This window comes from Thamnophis elegans, chromosome 4 (assembly GCF_009769535.1).
Source record: "Thamnophis elegans isolate rThaEle1 chromosome 4, rThaEle1.pri, whole genome shotgun sequence".
In the NCBI taxonomy this organism is placed as follows: Eukaryota; Metazoa; Chordata; class Lepidosauria; order Squamata; family Colubridae; genus Thamnophis; species Thamnophis elegans.
Genome location: NC_045544.1, coordinates 137,503,868 through 137,522,822, shown reverse-complemented (window position 1 = coordinate 137,522,822; position 18,955 = coordinate 137,503,868). Strand labels below are relative to the sequence as shown.

General features: G+C 46.0%; 1 protein-coding gene across 1 annotated transcript in view; it reads left to right on the top strand.

Annotated features, from left to right (window-relative positions):
* GDPD1 (glycerophosphodiester phosphodiesterase domain containing 1) overlaps positions 1-18,955 on the top strand; it is a 71,465-nt gene that overhangs the window by 39,462 nt on the left and 13,048 nt on the right. The window contains 5 exon segments of the mRNA XM_032214889.1: positions 2,522-2,611; positions 6,558-6,606; positions 6,609-6,690; positions 10,624-10,683; positions 13,031-13,082. Coding sequence (XP_032070780.1) covers positions 2,522-2,611; positions 6,558-6,606; positions 6,609-6,690; positions 10,624-10,683; positions 13,031-13,082 — 333 coding nt within the window.

The following is an 18,955-nucleotide window of genomic DNA, read 5'->3' as shown; positions in this document are numbered from 1 at the left end:
CGCATGCGGGCACAACGATCAGCTGGCCATCGTGCATGCGGCAGTGCCAGAAACTGGGTGAGCTGGTCTTCTGTTTACCGGTGTGAACATGCGGCACCGGCCAGCTGATCGTAGCGCGTGCATCCATGCCAGTAACCGAAGACTAGCTGGGCAGTGCGCACGCGCATGCCGGAAACTGGAAGTTCATTTTCCGGCACGCGCATGCCCCCTGGGCAGTTCCTCTTCCGGGCTTTGGTTCAGATGCACGCACACCCTGGCTTCCTTTTCGGCACATTTGGTACATTTACATCGTGTGTGAGTCAGTTGTGCGGCTTTTGTGTTATTTTTGTGTATTTTATTTATTTATTTAAAGCTTTTATATGCCGCCAAATCCCAAAGGACTCCGGGCGGCTTACAAGAAAATATTTAAAAAACATAACAACAATACAATTTAAAACAACAGTCATCCCTCATAATTCATTCTAGTCGGGCCGGACCTCAACAGTGAGGTCAACAGCTCCAGGCCTGCTGGAACAGCCAAGTTTTTAAAGTGTATAAAGTGTGATACTTGGATTTTGAGCTCTCTGTGAGGTTCCTGCTTGTTGCAAGGGACATTTGTGTGGAGCCCAGCTGCTTTTGCATTGTGTGCGAGTCAGTTGTGCAGCCACGCCCAACCAGTCACATGACCACCTAGTCACATGACCACCAAGCCACACCCACAGAACCGGTAGGGAAAATTTCACCACTGTCTAGGATGCTCACATTTTCCCAACTGAAACTATGGTTAAATCTGTCTATACAGGTTAATTCCAAAGTGACTTATGACCGTTTTTCACAGTTACGACCGTTGCAGCCTCCCCAGGGTCACGTGATCAAAATGCACATGCCTGGCAACTGGTTTCATATTTATGACCGCTGCTGTGGCCCAGAGTCAAGGGATCCCTTCTGATAAGCAAAGTCAACGTGGAAGCCAGGGTCACTTAACAGCCGTGTTACTACCTTAACAACGGCAGTGATTCACTTAACAACTCTGGCAAGAAAAGTCATAAAATGGGGGCCAAACTCAATAGGCGTCTCACTTAACAACAGAAATGTTGGGCTCCCTTGTGGTCGTATGTCGAGGACTACCTGTACATGATTTATTTTTAATTTCGGCCCTGCAACCAGTGTCCTCCTCATCCTCATTCATCTCCTGGAAACACTTCTAATTACCATTTTTCATCCTTGAACTTTAGGTTTAATAGCAAGTATTAGCAAGTGTTGTGACCCAGCAGGAGCCGTTGGAGCTGCCACCAGACTCCGATAGCGAGGGGCCCTCTGAGTCGGCTCTGGAGGATGTGGGGGACCCTGGACAGGGTTCCGACTCCGAGCAGGGCGCAGAGACTGATTGGCCACCAGGAGGCACCTGAGCCTTGGACCAGTGGGGAGGAGACAAGGGAGAGTGAGCCGGAAGCGAGTAGTGAGTTGTTCCTGGATGCACGCCATCAAAGAGCTAATAGGCGTCAGGAACAATTACGCAATTACAGGAGGTGATTGCACTCAGCTGGTGGTCATTAGGCTCCTCTCCAGACTATAAAAAGCTACTTGTGCACACGCCCTTCTTTGCAGAAGTCAACGCAGGACTAATGTTGGAGAACATGATTGTGAGTTTGGCAGGCTGGATTGCTGCCAGGGCTTATCTGTGCTGGATTGCTGCCAAGGACCTGTCTGTCTGTTAATTAAATGCCGTAAAGTATTTTTGGCTCGGAGTGTGTTGGTGTGGGACGAGTGGGGTCAGAACAAGCAAGTATTTGTATTGATTAGTTTGTCAAACATGTACAAGATAGCAGGTATAAATATAAACATGGATATAAACAAAAGAAATGAATACAAATAAATGGGGAAAGTAGGACGGGGACAGTAGGCACGGTGGTGTGCTTATGCACGCCCCCTTTCCGAACCTCTTAGGAATGGGGTGAAGCCCACGGTGGACAATTTGAGGTTGAAGCTGTTTGAGTATGTAACAACGGAATCGGGTAGAGCATTCCAGGCGTTGGCCACTCTGTTGCTGAAGTCGTATTTTTGCAATCGAGTTTGGAGCGGTTTACCTTGAGTTTGTATCTATTGTTTGTCCGTGTATTATTGAGGTTGAAGCTGAAACAGTCAGTGACAGGTAGGACGTTGTAGCAGACAATTTTGTGTACTACGCTTAGATTATACCGTAAGCGGCGTAGTTCCAGATTGTCCAAGCCCAACATTTCGAGCCTGGCGGCATAAGGGATTCTATTGTGAGCAGAGGACTCACCTCGTGAAGTACCTCTCGACCCGCTCAGTCGTATTAACGTCCGATACACAGTGTGGATTCCAGGCAGACGAGCTGTATTCGAGGATTGGTCTGGCAAGGTTTTGTATGCCCTAGTTTGCAGTACAAAGTTGCCGGAGAAGAAGCTTCGCAAGATTAGGTTAACACTCTTAATGCAATAAAAGTAATGTAGGAACCCAACTCAAACTATCAAGAGCAGAATTTTTAAAATAATCTGTTTCGTTTCTCTGTTGGCCTTAGGTTTCCGAGCTGGTGAGCTCTTACAAACGAGAACATTTGACGGTTTGGGGCAGCGTCAGCCATGAAGTTGTGGAAAAATGTCACAAAGAGGTAAACAGAGAATTGTTGGTTTTACCCTCCCATTATGTTGTTAAACATAGGTCATACCTTCGAACGGTTGCTTATGACCTTCGGACAGTCGTAAGTCGAAGACTACCCTTGTATATATCCGTGGCACGACAAAACCGCGCTCGACTAAAGCGCGCCCGATTAAACCGCGTCGCTGACGTCATCAACAGGGCGACAACAGCGAGCGCGGAGAAAGAAGGGCGCTTTAAATAGCGCTTTGAAAGCAAGCCGATTCAAGTTAAGGTAAGGGTTAGCTTTAGGGTTAGGTTAAGGGTTAGGATTAGGTTAAGGGTTAGGGTTAGGTTAAGGGTTAGGTTAAGGGTTAGGTTTAGGGGGGTTAGGTTTAAGTTTAGGGGTTAATTTTAGGTTTAGCGTTTACAGCGTGCTTTTTTCTCCACGCTGTTGTCGCCCTGTGATGACGTCAGCTACACGGTTTCGTCGAGCGACCTTTAGTCGAACGCGGTTTTGTGGTGGAACCGTATGTATCTATGTACATTTTTATGGAGGCTTCCTGTGGAGGCTTCAGATTAAATTTTCATGTGCAAATATGAAAATTTGGTGTGTTTTTTTCTGCATAAAGTTTTTTTTTTAAAAAAAATATACATCATCATTATTGCAAGGACAGTACGGCATCGAAGTGTCGTTAGTTTTGATGCAGAAATAATATTGATACAAATGAGAATTACGACATCAATCAAACTGATGTGGTTCTAATGTCATTATACATATTTATGTCAGCACAAAATCATCCTTCAGTTATTCAATACTTGCTACACCCTTCTAATATTAAGAGCGCACGTACGAAAATTTGTATGGGTGGTTCGTATCCTAATTAGTGTAATGAAAAGAAGGACCAGGGGTGACATGATAGCAGTGTTTCCATATCTCAGGGGTTGCCCCAAAGAAGAGGGAGTCAAGCTATTCTCCAAGGCACCTGTAAGCAGGACAAGAAGCAATGGGTGGAAACTAATCAAGGAGAGAAGGAACTTAGAACTAAGGAGGAATTTCCTGACAGTGAGAACAATTAACCAGTGGAACAGAAGTTGCCTCCAGAAGCTGTGAATGCCCCAACACTGGAAGTCTGTAAGAAGATGCTGGATAGCCATTTGTCTGAAATGGTATAGGGTCTCCTGCTTGAGCAGGGGGTTGGACTAGAGGACCTCCAAGGTCCCTTCCGTCTATTCTGTTATTCTGTTTTGGAGGATAAGTTGAGCTCACGTTCTGAAAGGTTTCTGCATCTAGAAATGGTAGGACAAGATGCAACGAATGGAAATTAATCAAGGAGAGAAGCAATCAAGAACTAAGGAGACATTTCCTGACAGTGAGGACAATGAACCAATGGAACGATTTGCGTTCAGGAGTTGTGGTTGCCGGAATTGGGTACATCTAGTCTAAAGAAGAGAAAGTACTAGGGATAAGATGGCACAGGTACAGTATAGGTGGTACCTCGCTCAATAGTAGCAACTGTGAGAGGGATCTTGGAGTCCTAGTGGACAAGCATTTAAATAGGAGCCAGCCGTGGGCAGCAGCTGCCAAAAAAGCCAACACAGTTCTAGGCTGCATAAACAGAGGGAGAGAATCAAGATCACGTGAAGGGTTAATACCACTTTACAAGGCCTTGGTAAGGCCACACTTGGAATCTGGCATTCAGTTTTGGTCGCCACGATGTAGAAAAGATGCGGAGACTCTAGAAAGAGTGCAGAGAACAGCAACAAAGATGATTAGGGGACTGGAGGCCAAAACATATGAACGGTTGCAGGAACTGGGTAGGTCTAGTTTAATGAAAAAAGGACCAGGGGTGACATGATAGCAGTGTTCCAATATCTCAGTGGTTGCTACAAAGAAGAGGGAATCAAACTATTCTCCAAGGCACCTGAGGCAGAACAAGAAGCAATGGGTGGAAACTAATCAAGGAGGGAAGCAATTTAGAACTGAGGAGAAATTTCCTGAACAGAACAGAACAGAACAAAGAAAGAATAGACTAGAACAGAACAAAATAAAACAGAACAGAACAGAATAGAATAGTGTCCACGATGTAAAAAAGATGCGGAGACTCTAGAAAGAGTGCAGAGAAGAGCAACAAAGAGGATTAGGGGACTGGAGACTAAAACATATGAAGAACGGTTGCAGGAACTGGGTAGGTCTAGTTTAATAGAAAGAAGGACCAGGGAGACAGGATAGGAGTCTTCCAATATCTCAGGGGTTGCCACAAAGAAGAGGAGTCAAACTATTCTCCCAGGCACCTGAAGGCGGGACGAGAATGGGTGGAAACTAATCAAGGAGGAAACAATTTGGAACTGAGGAGAAATTTCTTGACAGTGAGAACAATTAACCTGTGGAACAACTTGCCTCCACAGGTTGTGGGTGTTACAACATTGGAGATTTTAAAGAGATAGGATAGTATAGGATTGAAGAGAATAGAGCAGTGTTTCTCAATCTTGGAGACTTTAAGTCCTGTGGACTTCAACTCCCAGAATCCCCCAGCCAGCATAGCTGGTTTAGGGTTAAAGTCCCCAAGGTTGAGAAACACTGGAATAGAGAATAGAACAGAATAGAATAGAATAGAGAATAGAATAGAAGAGTTGGAAGGGACCTTGGAGGTCTTCTAGTCCAACCCCCTGCTTAGGCAGGACACCCTACACCACTTCAGACAAATGGTTGTCCAATCTCTTCTTAAAAACCTCCAGGGTTGGAGCATTCACAGCTTCTGGAGGCAAGTGGTTCCAAATTGGCCAGACATTGGTCTGGAATGATAACAGGTTTCCTGCCTGAGCCAGTGGGTTAGACTGGAAGATCTCCAAGGTCCCTTGCAACTCTTGTTATGCAATTATGAATTTTTTGAGCGACATTCCCTCAATCGAGAAGTCTGTGCAATGACAGGGTTGAAGCCATTCTGAATTACTGTATTTTCGGAGTATAAGACACACCAAGGTTTTGAAGAGGCAATTTAAAAAAAAAAAAAGTTTTTGCACTCTGACAAACCTCCCAAAATGGCCCGTTTTTCATGAAAACGGGCCCGTTCCCCCCCCCCACCCCAAAAAGGGCATGAATAGCCCTTAGGAGGCTTGTAGAGTGCTCCTAAGTGGAGCCGGGGAGGGGGGGCATAAACGAGCAAAAAACGGTTCCGCGTTTGTCAAAAAAAGAATATTAGAAAGCTTATAGAGTGCACCTGAGGGCTGGGGGGGGCAAAATTGAGCAAAAAACGGTCCATTCTTTGCTCATTTCTGCCCTCGCCAGCCCCCAGGAGCTCTCTGAGAGCCTTCTACAGCCAATGCACGGCCATTTTGGTGAAGGGGGAGGGGCTTCAGGAGGTAAAAAAATGCTGTATTTGGTGTATAAGACGCACCCAGATTTTCCGCCTCTTTTTTGAGGGAAAAGGGTGCGTCTTATACTCCGAAAAATACGGTAACCTTCCTGTGATGCGTGGCACGACAAAACCGCGGTCCACTAAAGCGCGCCCGATTAAAGTGCGTACCTGATGTCATCAGCAGCGCAACAAATACGACCGCAGAGAAAAAAGGGCGCTTTAAAAAGCGCTTTTAAAGCAAGCCGATTCACATAAAGGTAAGGGTTAGGTTTAGGGTTAGGGTTAGGTTAAGGGTTAGGGTTAGGTTTAGGGTTATGTTAAGCGTTAGGGTTAGGGTTAGGGTTAGGTTAAGGGTTAGCGTTAGGTTTAGCATTAGGGTTAGGGTTAGGTTTAGGGTTAGGTTAAGGGTTAGGTTTAGGGTTAGGTTTAGGGTTAGGTTTAGGGTTAGGTTTGGGGGGGTTAGGGTAAGATTTTCGCGTTAATTTTAAGTTTACCGCTCACAGCGTGATGTTTTCGTCGCGCTGTGATGACGTCAGGTACGCGCTTTCGTCGAGCGCGCTTTAGTCTACCGCGGTTTTGTGGTGGAACCCCTGTAATGTCCCTGGATTTTTCTCCCTTCAGAACTGCCACATCCCCATCCTTTTCTGCTTGCGGCGTGTCCTCCTCCTCCTCGCCTCTTCTACACTGGCCTCCTTCCTTTCTTTCCCATCCTGGAGGACTTCCTGGAGATCCCCATGCCTTCCATTATTCTCAAGTAAGTGGCTCTTCGGGTGACCTACACAGTGGCTTCCTCGGCTTTAGCCACGAGCGAGCCTCGTATCTTGGATGTACAGTCGTCCTTGACTTGGAAGAGTGTTGCGGTGGCCTAGGGGTGGAGCTCTCGCCTCACAATCAGGGGGCAGTGAGTTCGATCCTAGGTAGAGGCAGTTATTTTTCTCCCTGGGCACAATGAGAATGTATCTGCTGAACAAAACTCCACCCTGGCAACTGGAAGGGCATCTGGCCATTAAATGCTCTGCTAGCTCCATTCAGCTGCCCAGACTCCACCCTGCAAGGGATTATGAGGTTGTTAAATGATGATAATAATAACATTTTTTTTTTAAAAAGATGGTCCTTTGACTTGGCGGCTGTCCAAAGTTACAGCGGCACTAAAAAGAAAAAAAAGAATTCATTGCCAGGCAGCAAAACAAGGAATTTTAAAACTTGAATATTTGCAATCTGTTTGTTGAAGAATATTAGCGTGCGAGTTAATGCTAAATATTTAGACCAGGGGTCCTCAAACTAAACAGGGGACCAATTCACGTTCCCTCAACTGTTGGGGTGGTTGTGGATTGGGAGGGGGCTTTGTAGTCATGTGACTGGGTGGGCGTGGCCAATGTAGCAGTCCCTTAAACAATAGAAACAAATTAAACTTTGATTTGTTTTGCTCCTGGGGGTGTTTTATTTGCTTTTGTTGGCAGGTTGCTCTTTTGGCTGGCTTTTATCTTTGCTAGATCTTTTTTTTCCCCAGTTGTTTAGGAATCTAGTGATCCACTTCGGGAAACTCAGTTTTGCAGCAATTCTTCTCAGCCCAAGGAGATGTTGCAATTAACACTTCTCTCTCTCTCTCTCTTCTCTCTTCTCTCTGTGTCTCTCTGTATCTTCTCTCTCTCTCTTTCTCTCTGACTATTTTGTCTCATCTCTCTCTCTTCTCTCTGTGTCTCTTTCTGTCTTTCTTCTCTCTCTCTCTCTCTTTGTCTCTCTGTCTCTTGTCTCTCCTCTCTCTCTCTTCTCTCTGTGTCTCTTCTCTCTCTCTTCTTCCTCTCTTCTCTCTGTCTTTTGTCTCACCTATATCTCTTTCTTCTCTCTCTCTTCTCTCTGTGTTTCTTTCTGTCTCTTCTCTCTCTCTTTGTCTCTCTGTCTCTTTTGTCTCTCTCTTCTCTCTCTCCTCTCTCTCTCTCTCTCTCTGTGTCTCTCTGCATCTCTTCTTCTCTCTCTCTCTTTCTATCTCTGTCTCTTTTGTTTCTCTCTTCTCTATGTCTGTCTCTTCTCTCTTTTTCTCTGTCTCTTTTGTCTCTCTGTCTCTCTCTTCTCTGTCTCTCTGTGTCTTTCTTCTCTCTCTCTTTCTCTCTGACTCTTGTCTCACCTCTATCTCTTTCTTCTCTCTCTCTTCTCTGTGTTTCTTTCTGTCTCTTTTCTCTCTTTGTCTCTCTGTTTCTTTTGTCTCTCTCTCACTCTCTCTTCTCTCTGTGTCTCTTTCTTCTCTCTCTCTCTGTCTCTTTTGTCTCTCTGTCTCTCTCTTCTCTCTGTGTTTTTCTTTCTGTCTCTTCTTTCTCTCTCTCTTTCTCTCTCTCTCTCTGTGTCTCTTTCTTCTCTCTCTTTGTCTCTGTCTTTCTCAGTCTCTCTCTTCTCTCTGTCTCTTCTCTTCTCTCCTCTTTCTCTTCTCTCTGTGTTTCTTTCTGTCTCTTCTCTCTCTCTCTCTTTGTCTCTGTCTCTTTTGTCTCTCTCTCAGTCTCTCTCTTCTCTCTGTGTCTCTCTGTGTCTTTCTTCTCTCTCTTTCTCTCTGTCTCTTTGTGTCTCTTTCTTCTCCCTCTCTCTCTCTCTTTCTGTCCCCCGGGGTGGGGAGAAGAAACCCCTGAACTGGCCCTGGGTGGTGGGAATCTGACATCCGGAGGCTGACGAGTGGCATGCCGAAGACCAGCAGGGAGGCGAGGCAATCCTGCGGTCTCCCCAAAAGTTAACACATCTCTTCCGCTTGAAACTTGAAGACTAGTCTGGCCGGCGGGTGGGCAAGCAGGTGGCCCTCCTTCAATCCAGTCCTCCTGCAGCACTCGGCTGTTTTTGGTCTCCCCTGCCTCCAGTAGCACGCTGCCGGCCAAAAACGGGCCCGTTTTTGGCCTCCTGGGCCTCCACTCACCCCGTTTTTGGCCTCCTTGACTTCCAGAAGCATTCTGCCAGCTATAAACGGGCCAGTTTTTGGCCTCCTGAGACCTCTGAATGCTCTGTTGTTGGCTTCCCCAGCCCCCAGAAGCCTTGAGCCGAGGTGGCATAGTGGTTAAATGCAGCACTGCAGGCTACTTCAGCTGAGTGCAGTTCTGCAGTTCAGCTGTTCAAATCTCACCGGCTCAGGGTCGACTCAGCCTTCCATCCTTCCGAGGTGGGTAAAATGAGGACCCAGATTGTTGTTGGGGGCGATATGCTGACTCTGTAAACCGCTTAGAGAGGGCTGAAAGCCCTATGAAGCGGTATATAAGTCTAACTGCTATTGCTATTGCTATTGCTATTCTCTGCTGGCCAGAAATGTCCTTACCTTCTAGTTCCAGCCCACAGGGCTTGAAAAGATAAGTCCTGCCAAAGGGTGGGAGCCAGCGGGTGGGCGGGGCGATGTGGGCGGGACAGCTTGTGGTCCTGCGCGGGCTGGATTAATGGCTTTGGCAGGCCGTATCCGCCCCGCTGGCTGTAGTTTGAGAACCCCTGATAAGAGAAACAAGCCAATAAATCTATTTAAATGGATTGTCGATACAGGCACTCACCAATTACAACCATCCATTTTGTGACTATTTCGAAGTTACAACCGCCCTGAAAAGTGACTTACGACCGTTTTTCACACACTGACCGTTACAGCACCCCTGTGGTCCTGTGGTCAAAATTCAGAGGCTTGGCAACTGGCCAGTACTTGTGACAGTTGTATGACCAGGGGTCGGGTGATCCCCTTGATAGCGGTCTTCGACCAGCCAAGTCCATGGGGAAGCCAGATTCACTTAACGGCCGTGTTACTAATTTTAACACCTGCAGCGATTCACTTAACAACGGTGGCAAGGACGCTGGAAAGTGGAAGGGGGCAAAATGCACTTAACGAATGCCCCGCTTAGCAACTTACATTTTGGGCTCCGTCGTGGTCGTAAGTCGAGGACTTACCTCATTGATTATTTTATTGATCAAAAATCACCCCAAACTTCTAGGTGCATGCTAAATTCATGCCGGTTGCTAAGCAGCCACGGGATGGTGGGGATGCTGCAACGGTCGTAAGTGTGAAAAACGGTCACAAGTGACCGTGCCCTTGTACCTTCGAACAATCACAAAATAAATGGTTGTAAGTTCGAAGACTAAGCTGAACTTAACAAGCCACTTCAATTTATTTATCAGCTCCTTTGCTTAAATATGTGACGTTATGCGCCTCGATGGTGCAGTGGTTAGAGCGCAGTACTGCAGGCTGTTTCTGCTGCCTGCCAGCTGCCTGCAGTTTGGCAGTTTGAATCTAACCAGGCTCAAGGTTAACTCAGACTTCCGCCCTTCCTAGGTGGGTAAAATGAGGACCTAAATTGTTGAGGGCAATATGCTGACTCTGTAAACAGCTTAGAAAGCACTGCAAAGCGATATATAAGTCTTAAGTGCTATTGCTATTGCAGATTAACTCTGCCCACTGCAGGCGGTTTGATCCTGGTTGGCTCAAGGTTGACTCAGCCTTCCTTCCTTCCAAAGTTGGTGAAATGAGGACCCAGATTGTTGGGGGCCAGAGGCCGACTCTGTAAATTGCTTAGAGAGGGGGCTGTGAAGCACTGTGAAGTGGAATATAAGTGCTATTGCTAATTAGCATTCTAATAATATTCCTCAGCATACCTCTTGCAAATATTTGAATGGCCACTAAACGGATGGTTATAAGTCAAGGATGACTTGCAAATGTCACTTCTGTTCTCTTCAATTTCAGGCTGAAAGAATCGGAGAAGATTTCAAAGGGCCAGCGATTCACCATATGGCTTATTGACGTGTAAGTTTCCCTTCTTTCTTGAGCTCTCTGTTACGTTCTTGCTCTCTTTCTTCTCTTCCTCCTCCATCATCTTCCCACTACCCACCCCCCCAATAAGCCTCCCCCCCCATCCCCATCATTGTCTTTCAGGGCAATCATCTAAGCAATGGGGTCTCCGAGTTAGAGCATCGACTCCGCTCCCCAGATTCATTGGTTACTATTTGGGGGTTCGCAAACTGCCTTTGGACCATTCAAGACTTCCCGAAGTCCAAAGCAGATTTATGCCGGGGAGGCTGCCTGTTGCATCTCTGCAGGATTCCAGGACTCCTTCTAAGTTAGCTTGCACTCAGCTGAATATCTATCTATCTATCTATCTATCTATCTATCTATCTATCTATCTATCTATCTATCTATCTATCATCTATCATCTATCTATCTATCATCTATCTATCTATCTATCTATCTATCTATCATCTATCATCTATCATCTATCTATCTATTGCATTTGTGCTGATAAATAAATAAGGGAGACTAGTATAGATCTATTTCAAGCTATTTAGCTCAAATAGCTTGAAATAGATGTATACTAGTCTCCCTTTATTTATTTATCAGCACAAATGCAACACAAAAATGGTTTTCTGCCTGGAAGGCTCCTAGGGTGGAGCTGAAAGCAAAGGGAAGCAGTATGCTCCCTCCCATGTTTGTTTGTGTGTGTGTGTGTGTGTGTTCCAGCATAACTCTGGAATGCCTTGAGCAATTTCAACCAAACATGGTACACAGATGACTTAACCTCTGGAAACAAATGCTATGGGGGTAGGACACCCCTAAAACCCTTCGGGATGTGTGTGTTCTGTTAAGATACAGCCTGTTGTGCCTTAAACTGGCTTCTACCGTACTGCCGTAAAATGGCTTCTACTCTACAGCGCAGTGGAGTTGTCATGGTAACAGCTGCACAGTACGCAACAAGGAAGCTCCCTCTGGTAAGGGGGAAAATCCAACATTAGAAATTACGTTTGGTCTGGACATTTTCCCCCTATAAATAAATACCCGGAGAATGCCAGGTTTCTGGCTAGTAAATAAATAAACTGAATGAATCCCTCTGCCCACCTGTTTTTATTTTTAACTTATTTTTATCCTGTCTTTATTATTTTTACAAAGACCTCCGGGCAGAGAACATATCCAGCTTGCATTCCTCCCTATATTTTCCCCACAATAACAACCGTGTGAGGGGGTTTGGGATGAGAGAGAGATAGGCCCAAAGTCACCCAGCCGGCTTTCATGTTATGGTGTGACTAGAACTCACAGTTTCCGGGTGATCGGCACAAAGACGCCCAGAGGCTTTCATGCTTAGGGTGGGACTAGAACTCATCACCTCCTGATGATTGATCCAAAGTCACCCAACTGCTCTTTCATTCCTAAATCGGGACTAGAACTCACAATCTCTCAATGATTGGTCCAAAGTCACCCAGTGGCTTTCATGCCCAAGACAGGACTAGAATTCACTCTCCTAGTGATTGGCCCAAAGTCACCCAGACAACTTTCATGCGCAAGACAGGACTAGAATTCACTGTCTCCTAGTGATTGGCCCAAAGTCACCCAGGCAATTTTCATACCAAAGACAGGACTAGAATTCACTGTCTCCTAGTGATTGGCTCAAAGTCACCCAGGCAATGTTCATACCAAAGACAGGACTAGAATTCATTGTCTCCTAGTGGTTGGCTCAAAGTTACCCAGGCAGCTTTCATGCCCAAAACAGGACTAGAATTCACTGTCTCCTAGTGGTTGGCTCAAAGTCACCCAGGCAGCTTTCATGCCAAAGACAGGACTAGAATTCACTGTCTCCTAGTGATTGGCCCAAAGTCACCCAGGCAGCTTTCATGCCCAAGACAGGACTAGAATTCACTGTCTCCTAGTGATTGGCCCAAAGTCACCAGGCAGCTTTCATGCCCAAGACAGGACTAGAATTCACTGTCTCCTAGTGATTTTATCTGATTCGATAAAATTCCTCTCACTTAAAAAAAAACAAAAAACTCTATTCCTCGTCATCTGGCATTAATCTACGGAAAACATGCTGCTGTTAACAGTTATTTCAATGGGCAGAGGCATCTGTGAAGGTCAAAAAAGTCAAGATGGCAGCTGGAGTTATGATGCCAGCAAAAGAAGGAGCCGGAATTGGCTCGTAGCCGCCACCTTGTCTCTTTTGGATCCCAGAGTATTTATGTTAACATTTATAAGCCGTTAAAGCGCTATTTTAAAGGGAAACGTTCGGTCGCAGTTTTTTGTTTTCTGTTTTAATCTGTATTTTGGAGGGAAAGGACAGCTGGTGGTTGAACGTGGATTGACAATCATCTCCTTGCCATTTTTGCAGATTATTAATGAGGAAAGCCTTATTTGATCACCTCACGGCTCGAGGAATTCAGGTATAGAATTATTTTTTTTTTGTCAGAGTTCCAAATAGCATCCAAAAGTAAATCAGAGTCCGAGGCAAAGGATTCCTCAAAGTTCCAATTTATGAAGAGAGCCATGTTGGCACATCTGGGAAAACCCGAATCTGAAGCTTCCCGGTTTCCCCCACCCAATTGAAAGTTCAAGATCTTTTCCCCACACCCACAAGCCCATCCCATGGTCCAATCTCCCACTGCCATGTTGGCAGCTTCCATCCATCCAGTTCTGGTCAGGTGCAGAGGTGCAGAGACAAAGGATAATGACCTTGGCTTTCTAGAAAGAATGTTGTTATGGCTGCATATCATCTAACTCCATACAATCCCCACCTCCCATTTTCCCACCATAGAAAAAGGCATAGTAGAAGAATAGAAAGTGTGGCAGGCCAAAGATCCAAAAGAAAAGATGGCTGCAGGCCTGATATTTATTTGTTTACAAAATATCTCTAAATATCTCAACTCTAGACTCTAGACTTGACTTGGGGCAAATACAGATCGTTCTAGACAGGACCACAGAGATAGTCCTCGACTTACGACCACAATTGAGCCCAAGTGAAACATTTGCTACGTGGGTTCTTCCCCATTTCACAACTCTTCATGCCTCCGTTGTTAAGCGAATGACTGAAGTTGTTTAGTGAGTCTGGATCCCCCCTTGACTTTCTGTGTCAGAAGGTCGCAAGGGGGCAACTTACAGATCGCCCTCGACTTACAACAGTTCGTTTAGCGACTGTTTAAAGTTACAACGGCACTGGGGAAAAAGTGACTCCTTAGCATTTTCCATATGTATGACCGTTGCAGCATCCCCGCGCCCACCTGCTCGAAATTCAGACTGTTGGCAAGTGACTCGTCTTTATGACCCTTGCCGTGTCCCCGGGGGGGGGGGCACGTGGTCCCCTTTTGCGACCTGACATGCAAAGTCAGTAGGTAAGCCGGGCTCACTTAACAGCCGGGTGACTAATTTAACAACTGCAGCGATTCACTTCACAAATGTGTCGAGAAAAGGCCGTAAAAATGGGACGGAGCTCATATATTCCATATATTCTCACTTAGCAGCGTAAATTCCGGGCTCTGCTGTGGTCGTAAGTCAAGGGCGACCTGTACAGATCCTCTCATCGAGAGGTTACGAAGGGAGAGCCAATGTCTTGTTTTAAAGACTTGCAGCGATGGAGAACTAAGTATTCAGCTAACCGGGCTGTGCTGAATCAGAAACTGGCTGTTTGCTGTTTGCTGCAAGGAGGCAAGTCAGTAACTGTAAATGCCTGTAGAAGGTTCAAATTATTAGCCTTATTTTTTTTAAAGACTGCTTTATTATTGTTCTAGACAACTTAACAAAATGAAGAAGCTTTTTGATCACCAATCTCTGTTTTAAAAGACTTCCATTGATGGAGAACCGAGTATTTCATGTGGTGGGCTGTTCCGCCGGCTGAGGGCTTGTAAAATCAGGACCTTCTTCCTGATGCCCAGCCTTAAACTCTTTCCTTTCTGCTTAAACCCCCCAGTTCTGGTCCCCCCCCTCTGTTTGCTTGACCCCAAAGGCCATTTTGTTCTTCTTCTTCAAACAACCGAGGCCAAAGTTGTGCTATTTTGTTGACTCCGCTGAGGCCATAGCAAACGGAAGTTCCTTTGAGGCCTAGGAAGGATGGGCAATCTCCCGTCCCTGAAACTAATCCCACCCCCCCACTGAGTTACCAAAGGTCGCTTGAAAGCCAGTTTTATTTATGGGGTTCATTGCCTCTTTCTGGTGGACAGAAAACCTTCGATTCTCTTCCCAAAATGTCAGAAATGCCTTTCAAGGGAATTAAAACCTCTCTTTAAGTAAGGAAAAAGAAGGAGGGGGGGGACCTTGCAATCTGCATCTGAAGAGATTACAGGGAGTCCTCGACTTACGACCGTAAAGGAACCCAAAGTTCTGTGGCTAAACAAGACACTTCCTAAGTGAGCTTTGTCCCATTTTACCACCTTTCTTGCCACAGTTGTGAAACAAATCACTGCAGTTGTTCAGTCAGTTAAAGAGAATCTGGCTTCCCCCATTGACGTTGATCGTCAGGAGGTCACAGAAGGCGGTCACGTGACCCTGGGACACTGCGACCGTCATAAATACGAGCCAATTGCCTTAACTGGATAGAATAACAGAGTTGGATGGGACCTTAGAGGTCTTCTAGTCCAACCCTGTGCTCAGACAGGAAAACCCTACGCCATTTGTCCAATCTCTTCTTAGAAACCTCCAGTGATGAAGCAGTCACAACTCCTGGAGGCAAATTGTTCCACTGATTAATTCTTTCACTGTTAAGAAATTTCCCCTTAATTCCAGGGAGGGAAGGAAGGGAGGAGAAAGGAAGGAAGTGGATGGATGGATGGATGGATGATGGATGGAAGGAAGGAAGGAATGAAGGGAATGAAGGAAGGAAAGGAAAGGAAAGGAAAGGAAGGAAGGGCACATGAGAGGAGGGATAGAGAAAGAGAGGAAGGAAGAGAAAGAAAGAAGGAAGGAAGGAAGGAAGGAAGGAAAGATGATAGCTAAGATAAAGATAGATAGGAAGGAAGGAAGGAAGAAAGAGAAAGAAAGAAAGAAAGAAAGGGGAGGGAGGGAGGGGGAAGAAAAAGAGAGAGGGCAGGAAAGAACGAGAAAGAAAGGAAGATGATAACTAAGATAAAGATAGATAGGAAGGAAGGAAGGAAGAAGAAAGAAAGAAAGAAGAAAGAAAGAAAGGGGAGGGAGGGAGGGGAAGAAGAAAAGAGAGGGCAGGAAAGAATGAGAAAGAAAGGAAGATGATAACTAAGATAAGATAGATAGACAGGAAGGAAGGAATAAAGAAAGAAGGAAAGAAAGAGGGGAGGGGAAAAGAAAAGAGAGAGAGAGGAAGGAAGGAAGAAGGAAAGATGATAGCTAAGATAAAGATAGATAGACAGGAAGGAAGGAAGAAAAAGGGGAGGGAGGGGGAAGAAGAAAAGGGAAAAGGGGAGAAAGAAGGAAAAGGAAGGAGGTGATAACTAAGATAAAGATAGACAGGAAGGAAGGAATAAAGAAAGAAGGGAAAGAGATGGGGAGGGAGGGAAGAAGAAACGAGAAAGAAAGCGAGGGGGGGAAGAAGGAAGGAAGAAAGGTGATAACCAAGATAAAGATAGACAGGAAGGACCCTGGGACACTGCAACCGTCATAAATACGAGCCGATTGTCTTAACTGGATAGAATAACAGAGTTGGAAGGGACCCTGGAGGTCTTCTATCTAATCCAATCCCATGCCTGGGCAGCAAAACCCTATATCATTTCAGGCAAATGGTTGTCTAATCTCTCCTTGAAAACCCCCAGTAATGGAGTACCTATAACTTCTAGTGACAAGCTGTTCCACTGATGAATTGTTCTCACTGTCAGGAAATTTCTCCTCAGTTCTAAGTTGCTTCTCTCCTTGATCAGTTTCCACCGATTGCTTCTCGTTCTACCCTCAGGTGCCTTGGAGAATAGCTTGACTCCCTCTTCTTTGTGGCAACCCCTGAGATATTGGAAGACTGCTATCATGTCTCCCCTGGTCCTTCTTTTCATTAAACTAGACCTACCCAGTTCCTGCAACCGTTCTTCATATGTTTTAGCCTTAACAGAATAAGAGTTGGAAGGGACCTGGGAGGTCTTCTAGTCCAACCCACTGCCTAGGCAGGAAACCCTACACCGTTTCAGACAAATGGCTACCCAGCATCTTCTTAAAGACTTCCAGTGTTGGGGCATTCACAACTTCTGGAGCAACTTCTGTTCCACTGATTAATTGTTCTCACTGTCAGGAAATTCCTCCTCAGTTCTAAGTTGCTTCTCTCCTTGATTAGTTTCCACCACATTGCTTCTTGTTCTGCCCTCAGGTGCCTTAGAGAATAACTTGACTCCCAAATCTTCTTTGGGGCAACCCCTGAGATATTGGAAGACTGCTATCATGTCACCCCTGGTCCTTCTTGAATTCTGATCCCATGACCAAAGGGTTGCCTCAATGGTCATGAGTCTGAAAAACAGTCGTAAGTCACTATTTTCAGGGCTGTTGGGACTTTGGACGGTCACTGACTAAAAGGTTGTAAGTCGAGGACTGCCTGTATCAAGTACAGGTAGTCTTCGACTTACAACCATTCATTCAGTGACCGTTCAAAGTTACAACAGCACTGAAAAAACTTATGACCGTTTTTCACACTTAGCGACCTTTGCAACGACCCCACGGTCACGTGATCAAAATTCAGCCACTCGGTAACCGGTTCACACTTACGAGCGCTGCTGTGTGAGTCCCTCGTGCGACCTTCCAACCAGCAACGTCAACGGCGAAGCCCGATTCACTTAACAACCGAGCTACCAACTTACGCAACTCGCTTAACAACTGTGGCCAGGAAGGTTGTAAAATGGGGCCAAATTCTCACCTAAGGAAGCCCTCGCTTAACAATAGACTTTTGGGCCGGAGGAGATTTGATTTAAACCGAGTCGATTTAAATCACAATTTTTAAAAAAAGAGCAACTGCCATCTCTGTCCCATCGCGATTCCTCCTGTGACCCGCTGTCGACTCAGCGGCTGTCCCATTTCTTTTAATGGGGCGGCTGGTGATGCGGCAGGGACGCAACAAGGTGAGGGGCGTGGCCAGCAGCAGGTGAGTGGATGCCTACTAACAGGCCCTGCTATGATGGATCTAGAATAGAATAGAATAACAGAGTTGGAAGGGATCTTAGAGGTCTTCTAGTCCAACCCCCTGCTTAGGCAGGAAAGCCTACACCACTTCATACAAATGGCTATCCAATATATTAAATATCTGAAATGACAGATGTTCCTAATTATTCCTATACATCTATACATCTATGTTCATGTTTTTATTATTTATCCATTGGTACCAGTTATCTCAAATTCTATAATATTCTGAGTCTTCCTTGTCCCTTAACTTCCATGTGAGTTTATCTCACATAATTCACGCGCTCTACATGGGGCTGCCCTTGAAGAGTGTTCGGAGACTTCAGCTGGTCCAGAATGCAGCCGCGCGAGCGATTGTGGGTGCGCCACGGTACACCCACGTTACATCTGGTTCCACCACAAAACCGCGGTAGACTAAAGCGCGCTCGACGAAAGCGCGTACCTGACGTCATCACAGCGTGACGAAAACATCACGCTGTGAGCGGTAAAGTTAAATTAACGCGAAAACCTTACCCTAACCCCCCCAAACCTAACCCTAAACCTAACCCTTAACCTAACCCTAAACCTAACCTTTAACCTAACGCTAAACCTAACGCTAACCCTTAACCTAACCCTAAACCTAACCCTAACGCTTAACGTAACCCTAACCCTTAACCTAAACCTAAACCTAACCCTTACCTTTTCGTGAATCGGCTTGCTTTAAAAGCGCTTTTTAAAGCGCCCTTTTTTCTCCGCGGTGGTATTTGTTGCGCTGCTGATGACGTCAGGTACGCGCTTTAATCGGCGCGCTTTAGTGGACCGCAGTTTTGTCGTGCCACGGTTACATCTATCCTCCGCGAGCTGCACTGGCTGCCTATTGGTCTCCGGATACGCTTCAAGGCGCTAGTCGCCACTTATAAAGCCCTACATGGTATTGGACCTGGGTACTTGAGAGACCGCCTGCTGCCAATTTCCTCCAACAGACCGATTAGATCCCACAGATTAGGCCTCCTCCGAATTCCATCTCCCGGCCAATTCTGGCTATCGACCACCCGGAGGAGGGCCTTCTCTGTGGCTGCTCCGGCCCTTTGGAACGAGCTCCCCGTGGAGATTCGGACCCTCGCCACCCTTCAGGCCCTTCCGGACAGCCGTTAGACCTGGCTGTCCCAGCAAGCCTGGAGTTGAGTTCCCCCCCCCCTACTCGAATTTGCTGTGCTTGCTGTGT